General features: G+C 39.6%; 1 protein-coding gene across 2 annotated transcripts in view; it reads left to right on the top strand.

The window, feature by feature from the left end:
- Positions 1-12,536, top strand: part of LOC110032058 (cell differentiation protein RCD1 homolog) — a 33,945-nt gene that overhangs the window by 5,555 nt on the left and 15,854 nt on the right. For both annotated transcript variants that reach the window (XM_020735571.1, XM_020735570.1), the window contains exons 3-7: positions 8,950-9,033; positions 9,119-9,208; positions 9,536-9,578; positions 10,171-10,277; positions 10,597-10,692. In XM_020735571.1, coding sequence (XP_020591230.1) covers positions 8,950-9,033; positions 9,119-9,208; positions 9,536-9,578; positions 10,171-10,277; positions 10,597-10,692 — 420 coding nt within the window. The remainder of the gene's footprint in view (positions 1-8,949; positions 9,034-9,118; positions 9,209-9,535; positions 9,579-10,170; positions 10,278-10,596; positions 10,693-12,536) is intronic.

Raw genomic sequence — 12,536 nt, 5'->3', positions numbered from 1 at the left:
AGCTATGTTGCTTGACCATCATAGTCGCTGCTGTTACCACCGACGCTGATATCATTCTTTCTTACACCCGACCTTTGCTGTCGGATTTTCTTCACAATAGTCGGGTTATCGCCACTTAATATTTATTGCCACTTTTTAATAGAAAGTCACATTCAGGCTATTCAAGGGCCAGTAAAGTCTTATACCTACACCAATATAATGAAATCATTTCAACTGGGTCAAACATTGATTGTTTTCCCCTTCGGGTTTTTTCAGATAAAAACTCTTGCTGCCTTTTTTGTTATTTTTCTTACCTGCATGTGTGCTAGTTCTTCATACAATACCAAGACGTTCATATATCACTCTAAAGCTATAATTTTTCCAGCACGCAACATTTTGGAACTATCTGCAGGAAAGATTATCTTACTATCGAAGAACTTATAAAGCTTACAAAATGACCAACTAACCAAATACTCGTAACGATGAAACAACTCTTTTTAACAATCATTACTCCATGGGACAATCACAGAGTCAGGGATGTCATGCATCGACTTTCTCCATCTAAGAAAGGCGTTGTCCTACTTGTGAAGATGTCTGAGGCTCATCTCTGGAAGACTTAGTGTGCAAAATGGAGGAGTCTCAACATGAGATTCTTTGGCTCCTAAGTGAGGTTGTTAGATACCTGCCCAACCAGATAGTGTCTACTTGCCATAAGGTCAATATCTTGTAGAGAATCTCATGCTTGAGAATACTCGTATGAGGCCATCTCACAGTTATAATGGGATTCCTCCTCCGATAGGCTAAGAGGCCGACCTCCTCGATACTGCAAGTTTAATTCTTCCATCCTTGCAGGTTTCTTGCTCCTGAATATTGATTCCTAGGATGAGATATATGACTCTTATGAATGTTTTGGCCATTGCCGATCTATCATGCACATCTAACGGGCTTCTGATATGCTTCTTTGTCAAGGTTTTCCTGCCACTCTCAATGGCTTGACTCACACTTGGTTATACTCTCCCGGGATGGATTTTTCACAACTTCAATGAACTTGTCAGATTATTTGTAGAGCAATTCATAAGAAACTGAACGATTATCAAATAATCATCTCATATTTTAGTAATTTATTAGAATGAGAGAGAATCACTTAGGAAATATTTTGGAAAATTTTTCAGTGAAGCCTGTTAGATTCCAGGGATGGTTCTTGAATGAATGTGAGGGGGTTTTCTTAGAGAGCTCTGCCCAGTATCTTTCTACTAATCATTAATGTGGAAAGCAATCCATTCTTATGTTGACCTTATTCATAGTGTTGAAGCGCAAATCACTGCTGATGAGACCATCAACACACATAGAAATAATTACTCTTTTGTTATAATGAGAAAATTTCTTGACAAATGACTATCAAATTAATTGTTGTTAAGTCAGAATCGACGTATAATGCTATCTTTGGAAGACACTTCAATCTTTTTGTGGTATTGTCACTCCTGTACCATCATCCAAACATGCGTTCTCTCATTCCCACACTCAGAAAGAACTTGACACAACCACATTTTTCTGATGCTCCTCATAATATAAACTGTGATAGGTTGCGAAGAGTTCTTGAGGACAAGAATCATTTCTTGACTCGTCTTAATCTTTAAGGGGTTTTCACTCTTAGTTGATATTGTCCTCTAGCACCCCATCCCAACATGCTTCAAGCACCTAAGCATTGACTCAGATGATGGGAACAACCTTTAATATAACTTTCAAAGGTCATTCACGTCAACGTCCTAGAGATAGTTGTGTTCGGGTAGTCTTCTCATCTTTAGACATCAAGTCAAGTAGAACTAATTGTAGACCGGGTGACAAATTTCACTGCAACTTTGAATGATCACTCGTGTCAACACCCATGATCATAGTTAAACAAGTTCTTGACATTCAAGATAATATTATCAACTATCTCTTTTAAATTTTCTCATAAATATAAAATATTTTAATTTCTCCGTATAGTTCTTAGTTGGATTTCTACTTCCATGATGGGGATGTAGCAATGACCTCTAAAGGGTTGTAATAGGCTAAATATAGACCAATTTTATCTTTGATTTAGGATCTATGCGACAACGTCCTTTCCCAATTAGGATATAATCGATCTCAGGGGGATTCAATTCGACCTCTTTCATACAAATTACCGTCACTACCCTCTTGCAAACAAGCTTGAATTGGTAAAAAGTCATAGTGAATTTTCTTCGACTTCTTCTACATAGGCTAATGTTTAATAGACAACCTCAAATATGTTAAATATTTTTATAGATCTTCTTAAATCTCTTTCGTATAAGTTACCATTGTCAAGTAATGCTGTAACAAACAACCTTTCATGCAGGCTAACGTCACCAAGTAATACTTTGACAAATAATTTCGAATAGATCAAATATCATTGATATATTCTCTTCAAACTCTTCCATACGGGTTATTATTATCGAGTAAGCTCTAACAAATAACCTTGTATTAGTCAAACGTCCATGGTGGATTTCCTTCAATCTTGTTATTGCATGACAACCACAATGTTGCTTGTTTACTATTATTTAGTGGTTGGGTCACTCGCCCATCACTCTTCTATGATCCACCAAATGCAGCTTGCGTAACCTCTACTACCTTGTTATAATTATTTGACAATAACTGTCATTCTTAAAGACATAATGATTTTATCTACTTTGGTGTTTGATAACTAGGCTACCGTTGCCCGGTAGACACCTCTACTAACACCAGACCACCGTAACTCAATCACTATCGCAGTCGTCCGATAACTCCAAAACTTCGTCATAGTTGCCTAACTATCAATGTTGTTGTCATCATTGCTAGATCACTATCTAGTGGTATTGCTATTAGATCATCATCGCCCGATCAACATTGTTAAACTACAACCATTAATGTTGGACCATAGTTCCATTGCAAAACGGAGCAATTGCCACTATACCCACCATATCATCGTCACAACTACTACCTTCATTGTCATTAGGTCACTTTTGGTGCCATCTTGACCACCGTCGTCGAGCTATCGCTCTCTCCAGACAATCGTCACCTGAACGATGTCAATCTACCATTATCTAGTCGCCACTGCTATTATGACACATTATCATTGTCATCTGATCATCATCAATGCACCAAACTAGCTTCTTCAGGTTGTTACCATTGCCTAGCTACACTTCCACTATCACTTAATCATCATCGCTCGACCACAACAATTATTGTCAGATCACCATTGCCTAACCAGTACCTTCAGACTCCCATCGCAGATGCCAGGCAAACCGTACTGTTGTCCCCACTACTGTCGTTATTGGGTAACCATCTTTGGTCGCTATTATCACTAGACTATCATCACCCATCAATGCTGATGAGTCATATCAATTGTTGTTGGACCTCAATGCCTCACCAATGAAGCATCTATTGTTATCATCGCCAGACCATTGTCACTTGACTGACATTGTTAGACCACATTTTATGCCACTGCAGCCCACTACAATCATCATCTTATCACTATCTAACAAAAAAGACATTGTCGCCACCATTGGCTTCATCGTGGGATCACCATCTCCCAGCCGGTGTCACCACTAGATCATCGTCACCCGACCGATGCTGTTAGACTGCAACCATTGTCGTTGGATCACTATTGCTTCGAAGATATCGTAATTGACGCCGAATCGTAAGACCACTACTGTCTTCATTGGGTCACTATCTCATGACCCTCATTATTATCAGACTACCTTCACTTATCAACCACTGACACCTGATCGACATTGTTCCATTGTCGTTAGGCCATCACCGCTAAGTTGAACCATCATTGTAGGGCTGCCGACATGCTGCACCACTGTCAACAAGCCGTCTCTTGTCCAACTGCTACTGCTATTAGGCACATTGTTGTGGTCCTCGAGTCAACATCGACGTTTTAGACTAACTTCGTCAGGCGGTCGCCATCGCCCTGCTAACACCACCGCTATCACTGGATCACCGCTACTTGACCACCGTAGTCGTTACGATACATCGTCTGCCGATCCAATATCATCTTGCTAATGGCACTGCTCTAACTCTATAGTCTCATGGCCAATGACATTGCTGCTACCACAGTCACCTGATCAACGGTATTGTTGCCGCCACCACGCCTTTACCCAATCACCATCTTTGGTTGTGACTTCCTCTAGGCCACCATAGCTTGGTCGACACTGATAAACCACTTCCATTGTTGTTAGACCTTGATCACCCACCAATGGAGCAGCAATTGCTATCATCATTAGACCACTACCAGTATAGAGAAACTGTCGTCAGGGCACCATCATTGTTGGGCTACCTCTATGCCGCACTGTTATTGTTGAGCCGCTGTAATCACGAGACCACTGTTGACGGGCTGTCGCTGTGCTGGAACACTATCTTTAGGTCACCACAGTACCTGACAATCATCGACAAACTGCCATCTTTGAGCTACCGTCGCTGCCACTATCAGGTCATCATTGCAAAACCATCGACGGTAGGCCACCACCGCTTTGTCTGGCCACTATCGTCAGACTGTCGTTGCTATGCTAGACCATTAACGCTCGACTACCTCCACTACTGAGGTACATCATCACCATTGCGGGACAATTATAACTTGGTGCCTCGACTACTGAAACACCATCATCAGACTACAATCATTCTTGTATCATTATCACCACAGCCCAATCACCATTATTATTGGCGTCATTAAAACCGCCACTACTCGATCACCATCATATTATTACTATGGGCCTTGATCGCCTCCTAACCGATCCATCAGATGAGGTCGGTCAAGACCTTAGGAAACGAGCATTGATTGCCTCCAACCCGGATTGTCCGATGAGGTCGGTCAACATCTCTTTAAAGAGAAGACAGTTATCACGTTAAAAGATCACAAATCTTGATCGCCTCCAAGCTGGTCTATTCCATGAGGTTAGTCAACATCTTTTCCAAGGGAATACAACTGCCTCATCATAGGACATGAGCCTTGCGTGTTTTAACCTAGTCCGTCCAATGAGGTTGGTCAATACTTTTTCCAAGGGAAGACAGTTGCCTTGCTGTAGGACATGGGCCTTGATTGCCTCCAACTGGTATGTCTGATGAGGTCGGCCAACACCTCTTTCGAGGGATGACAATTGTCTCACTGTAGGATCACGAGCCTTAATCGCCTCCAACCCAGTTTGTCTGATAAGATTGATCAACTTCCCCTTTGAGGAAGGACAATTTCCTTGCCATAGTATCACAAGTTTTGACCTCCTTCAAGTACCGTCCAACGAAAGTAGCCAACCCTTTCAATTTGCATGGGAAGACCCTGACCTCGCCGTCTGGAATACATTTGACCTCCTCCAAGTTTGATTTGTCTAACGAAAATAGCCGATCCTTTCAATTTTGAAAGGGAATACTCTTGATTTGCCTTCTAGAATCCAAAGAAGCAACCAACCCTTTCAATTTGCAAGAGAAGACACTAGCTTTGTTGTCTAGAGTACACATGACTACTTGACCTCCTCCGAGTTCGGTCCATCTTTAAGTTTGCAAGGAAAGACCCTGACTTCACCATGTGGAATACAAACCAAAAGGAGGAGATACGTGTCACCCATAGCACCCCTAGGGGAGTATTTGTAAGCTTGGCAAGGAGGAGAAAAATGAAAAAAAATTTTATGGGAAAATTTAAATTTTTATAAATAAATATATTTTTTCCTTAAAAAATAATACAAAAGAGGAAAAAAAATCTTATTTTTATGTAACATCTTGAATTTTTAATCTCTTATATGATTTTTCTTTAAAAAATAGTGAAAAAAGGAAACAAATATAAAAAAATAGGAATAAAATTGATTTTTTTTTAAATCTCCCCACCAAGATCGTGCATGCACTCACACAAACATGCGCATCAGTGCCCCCAATCACAACATTTCGTGGGCCAGACCAAGCACATTGTTGCGCAGTCGCCTCCGCACGAGCGCGTGCTCTCACTCGTGCTAGCTCTCATGACACTACTTAACCGCCATTTGATCGATGTCACCGTCGGACTGACGCTTCTGACCACCACCGTCACCTTCGCCTTTGCCTAACCACTGCAGACTGGTTGCCGACGCCGGACTATTACTTTCGGCCACTACGTTTGCCGCCACCAGACAACTGTGTTCTAGCAGCCACTGTCGGATCACCATTGTCGAGCAACCATTGCCATCGGACCACTGTCTAGGATCTGCCTCTAGGGGTGGTTGAAAATGAGTCTAGTCGAGCTCTAGCCATGTCGATCTAGTGCTTGACTCGTCTGCCAAATAGTGAGCTCGAATGGCGAGCTCGAGTTCGGCTCATAGTGCTAGCAGCCAACACGCAAGCTCGAATTAAATATCTAATTTTTATGGGAGCTTATCAGAGAAGTTATTGGTGGCCGAAAGATGGAGGATGCAGTAGAGGAAAATGCAAGCTTGCTCGCGAGCCAACGAGTCGAGTTGAAACGTGCTCAAGCTCGTGGCTCGATAAGCTTGACTCGTGAGCTTTTTTAACAAGCCAAGCTTAGCTCGACTCAGTTCTTTTACATCCCTAACTGCTTCTACCGCCGTCATACCATCGTTGCTTAGACACCTCCATCTGGTCGCCATTGCTGCCTTAGAACTATTATCTGGCCGCCGCCGCTCTCGGACTATCGCTGCACGACCATTGTCATCTGGCAGCCACCATCTTGCCTTATCACCACCATTTGGCCATTGCCTGATCGTCGCTGCTCGACCGCTGTCTTCTTTATTGTCAGAACACTATCGTTCGGTTGCCGCCACCGTCTCTACTACTGACGCCGATGATCCGTCCAGCTCATTTTCAACACCTTTTAATCTCTTGATGGTGGATAACTTCAAATGAATATTTAGTCTACCTTTTTGAGTCACAACCCCTTGGAGAAGGTCATTTTTAACACCGAAGAAGCAGCTACATCTCACATTACCTTGAATATCATTATTTTTAAAAGCTTGAGATATATTTTCAACATCTTCGACTCTGAAAATAGGGGACAATTGATACATCCTTAAAAACTATTTTATTCATGTATGAATCTCGGAACATTTTGAAAAATAAATATTTCATATTTCAATTCAAGGTTATCCAATGCCTCGATTTTAACAAGCTTATAGTAAAATTGATCCGTCTCGACAAGACGAGCCCAATGAAGCCAAAATTGGTTCGATTTGAGTCTGATCAAGCTAAGATCAAATTGTTTAAGCACAATTGAAGGTTTTGGACGAGTAATTAAATGGTCAAATTAATTTCAAATATGACAAGCTTATAGTTAAATTGAGCGACTTGTCGAGCCGGAGATCACTCAATTCTGACATCATTATGTCACTCAATTGCTCATAAAATACCATACAATTAAAGGGATCGCTCTTGACCGTCTGATGTAGTGTTCCAGATTCATATGGTTTTTACAGAGGATCTCACTCATTAAAATTATAAATAGACCTCCACTCCTTTCATGAAAGGGGACTCGAGACCTAGACCTGAAAAAGAAAGGTGAAGAAGCTCCAAGCTCTTGAGGATTTCTGAGCTCCACCAATGTCGGACTGCCGCCGACTAGCTGCCGCTACCGCCAGACCACCCTGCGACACCCCGCGCTCATCGTGGTGGAGCCACCACCTCCGCTAGGCCACTGCTTATTGGCCACAGGTGCCTGACCACCGCCGTCCAGCCTCTACCATTGTAGGACCACAGTTCCCTCTCATCGTAAACGAGCCACAACCCCCTGTACCTCCACCAGACCACTGTTGCTTGTCCACAGCCAAACCGCCAATGCTTGGCCATCGCTATCTTGTTGTCGCCATTGCAGGATCATTGACGAGCCATCACCACCACCACTGCTGCCCGATCATCGACGAGTCATCGCCACCACCAGATCATTGTTGCTCGGCCACCATTGTCAAGCCAAAGCCACCATCGGACCACCGTTGCTCAGCAATCGTCTTCTGGTCATCTCCACCGCCACCACCTTCGTCTTGCTGTCGCCGCCACCACCTTCGTCTTGCTGTCGCCGCCACCGGATCACCGCCTCAGCCATCAAACCACCACCATATGACTGTCGCCACCGCTGCACAACTGTTGCCCATCCTCCATCGTTGTTGATGTCGTACCACTGCCATCACCATCAGACCACCACCACCAGCACCACCGCCACCACCGGACCTTTGTTGTTTGACCATCACCATCACTGCCGCTTTTATTAATGCTGGCATCGTATTTTCTAGTACTCAACCTCTAATGTCGGCTTTTCTTCACAGCAATCGCGTTACTGCCACTTCTCAAGTGAAAGTCATGTCCGCTCGTGTGATAGATCTTTCGGCCATTAAAAGGGCTAGTAAAACCTTGTAAGCTACATTGACACAATGAAATCATTTCAATTGGGGCAGACCCCATTATTTTTGCTCTTTCGGGTTTTCCACATAAAAAGTATTGCTGTATTTTTTGTCAATTTATTTTACTTGTATGTATGTCAGATCTTCTTACAACACTAAGACATTATTATATTACTCTATCAACATGACTTTACCGGGACACAACAATATTTTCTTATCAATGATTTCTTTTTCTTATCTCTTATTTTTTTTCTCCCATTCCAGTTATTGCTTGTTAATTTATGTATTTAAATTGTTGTGCTGATCGGAAAAAAAGAGTATTTTATCAGTTATTTACTGAATTAACCAACTGAGATTCTACTGTTCAATAACTGTGGATTTTTCATACTCATTGTTCGTTGATTTGACCCCACTTTTAAATGAAACAACAGTTCCGCTCACCCTGGATCTGGATTCTCTTTGAATGACCAGGATTTGTTTTTGTAAAGTGAGTTGAATGGCTGTGATCAATAGCTGTAATTCTCGATGATCGGACAGAATATGAATTTACTCCGCTCTTGTCCAACTTAAATCTGATTTCATTTAATTTTTTAAAGTTTTACATTTATGATAGTTTTACCGACAGAAAAGGGAGGAAGATCCAATTAATTACAACCGTGCTGGATTTTTGTTGTTCTTCTCCTGTGGTACGATGCCTACATTGCTACAGGTATGAATCAATTCTCATCCTGAGCTTCTTGGTGCGATTCCTACTGTGCTGTTATGTGATAGAAAGTTTATGGGGTCCAACACAGGAGCTAGTGGGCTTTTACAGAAAGATGTCGGAAGAAGCACTAAATGTGAGAGCCATCAAGCGTCTTGCCAATGTTCTTACGCTTTTCCAGGTTAGCACTGCTTTAATCTTTTATTTATTTATTTATTTTTTCATCACAGGGATTTACATGCATACCACACAATTCTTATGTATTACACATCCAACACCTAAACATTTATAATACTAATCAAATTTTTAACGTCATTTCGAAAACACCACCATCATTATCTTTTTAAATGGGAAATACAGTTTTTCATGCATAGGTTTATGACACCAAGGTGTTATGACTGTGAATATAAAACTTCGGGTGTTAGATATGTAAATACATGAGAATTGTGTGGTATGTATGTAAATTTCCCGTTTTATAAATATGCTGAATGGGTTTTCATATTGGCAGTGTGTTGCAGCTAATAATGGAGCACGACAGAAGTTCGTTGATGGTAAGGCTCTTCCAAGTTCTTAGAATTGAGGCATTGTGCACATTTTTTGCCTGAAATTTAAAGCTGGTTTTTTTAAATTTTTCAAATTTAATTTGAAATGACAAATCAAATCAATATAGTGAAGGAGTTGAATGGTCTGATTCCAATGCCTTACATATGTGGTGTTTGTGTATTTGTGATTTCGCTCAAACGTTGCAAAAAAAAGAAAAAAGAAAAAAAAAAGAAAAAAAAGAGGAAGAAAAAAGAAAAAAAGATGAATGATTTTATAAATCGATGTATTTGTATGGTCTTTATTCCAATGTTCAACAAATTACCCCTAAAATGATGGCCTTTTTAGCCAGATTTTTTATCACTCACGATGATTGAATTTGTCATATTTTCATTCTTTGTTTTTTCTTTTTGCATGCAAATTTCTTCCAAAAGTTTCATCTCAATGAAATCATTTTTGTAATTACAAAAAATTATATCTTATTCGCATATTTATTCCCCTCGTAAATCTTGCTGCATTATCACCCATCTCGTGCTTTATGGAATAGTATGTTCATTTTGCTACAATTAATATGTTTTTATTTTGATGCTCCATATGCTGCAGCCTGCATTCCAAATTATTTGATCCCTTTGATAGAGTTCGAATGCCCAATTGAATTGTTTGATAACATTCGTGCTATTGCCCTCTCAGTCATTGGAATTTTATGCCAGGTAACATGCTTGTTAACCGCCCACTACTAAAATCTTGGTAGATTAACATGCATACCACTCGATTCATATGCATTTACATATCACCTAAACTTCAATTTTTACATATATATCACCTTACCTATTCAATAAAATTTGTATTTCACTTTTTTAAAAGTTAAAACTGTGGTGTTTTTGATGTGATATAAAAGATTTGGGTGGTATAAATGCAAAACAGTGAAGTTTAGCTGTTGGATATGTAAATAGATAGTAATTGAGTGGTTTGTTTGTAAATGCCCTTAAAATCTCATGCCTGACTAGTCTTGCCTTCTTTTTCTTAAAGGCTGGAGAACCTTTTGTCATTGATTGGGCTATTAAGAGCAATGTCGTTGAAGTTTGCCACACCATTTTGGCGACTGCTAGCGAGCTTAACAAAGTGGTAGTGTGATCTTTCCTTTCCTCGTTATTTTTCCTTTGTTTTTTCTTTTAATATCTTTATGAATTTGATGCTTTTGTTGTATTTAATAAGTGTCATCTTCTTTAATTACAATCTGAAAATTTTAGTGAAATTTCGATAATTGTGCGTGAACTGTTGAGATTATAACACAATCGTCTAGCAACCACCAAGAAAACAAATAACAAATAAATAAGCACAAAAATATATAAATTTAGGAGATTCATATATATCTACGATTACATGGAGATGAAATGATATCATTAAGCATAAAAGAATACATTGAAGATTATACAGTAATTTTTTGAAAGAGAAAAATTCTGGTGATACGAAGATGTAATCCTTATTGTGAGTACCTTATGGCAATATATTTTCTTCTGATACGAAGATGTCATCGTTATTGTGAGTATCCGGATGGCAATATATTTTCTTCTGCAAACACTAGGTGTTCTTTTTATTTTTCTCCTTCACAATCTATAGATTTGCCCGTGAAATTCAAAATTTCCCTTGTACTTGTCTCTGATAAAGAAGCCAAAAAATCCCTAGCCTCCGCTTGTTCTCGGTACTTGGAGGTGAACCCGTTAGAACCTAAACCTCACTGTTTGGTTTAGTAAATTACAACAATCAGAGATTATCTTTCTAGTGTGAAGTATATTTATCTAGTGTATAACCGATAACGGTGGACTGCGGGCTGCGGCTAGCGGAGATCAGTGGTAGGCGGTGGTAATGAGGTGACCAGCAATGGTACAAGGTGGTCAGTGGTGGCGAAAGGCTAAGCAGATTATTTTAAATTTGCTCAAATTAGGAAAATTTCAAATACATTGAAAGTGAATCAGATTGGAATGTTTTTTTATTCCTGCCAAACACTGGAAGTTTTTAGAAGTTTACATTTAATTTATTTTACCCTAGCCACCTAGTGTTACTTGCAACCAAACAACTTATAAAATGGAAGACCAAATTCTGCTACTGTGTTTGGCTTCCGATACCTTTGTTGTCAAATTCCTTGGCGTGGGTGGCTACGGTTATGGATGCTATTGGGCATCTCTTGCGATAATATGCATGGGAGAGAATGTCATAGTGCAGTTTGCTTCTAGAATCCACAAATTCTACCAATCAATTTGACTGATCCACATCATTGATCTTTCCTTCTTTGTCTAGTTTCATTGAACTCACCGAGATGGTTTTATTTTTTATTTTTATTTTGTGAATCATTAACTATAATAAAAATCTAAATTCAAATATTTAGATTGGCTCATTATTTTTTTTTTTGGTTGTTCCTATTTAAAGAAGTCTTTATTTTTTATCCAATGTGAAAACCTTAGATTACCTCCCCCTCTTTTATATCTAAACCTATATTTTTTCTCTAGAATTGGTCATGTTTGAAATCAATAGTCTCCTACTTATTTTTACATGGCATCACAATAACTTTATTGGCTTTTCCTCTTATTTTTTACCGTATTTTCTCTCTTTTGCCCCTTGTTATGACTTGTAAAAAAGGAAGCACCTACCCTGAGATATGGTCCAATCATGAATAATCCATTTTAATCAAAATCACTATCCCATAAGGGAGTTCTCTTTCTGTCACCAGCCATAACCTTATCTGAAAATTTTCATCCAAAGAGTCTTATCAATTTTGATGTTTGTGGGGAAGACAAAGAAGATTGTCTCATAGAAGGGCTTTAGTCATCAAGAGGGTTAAAGTTCCTTTCATGGAAAATATAAATAGCATGGTGATGTCATGTCTAATAAAATGAAAGATAAAGAAAATTAGAGAAAGTTTCATGCACTACAATAGCTCCAAGTAGCAAAAGAAATCTACTTCAATGTTG

Source organism: Phalaenopsis equestris, unplaced genomic scaffold (genome assembly GCF_001263595.1).
Source record: "Phalaenopsis equestris unplaced genomic scaffold, ASM126359v1 Scaffold000877, whole genome shotgun sequence".
Taxonomy (NCBI): Eukaryota; Viridiplantae; Streptophyta; class Magnoliopsida; order Asparagales; family Orchidaceae; genus Phalaenopsis; species Phalaenopsis equestris.
This window is presented reverse-complemented; position numbering and strand designations above follow the sequence as displayed.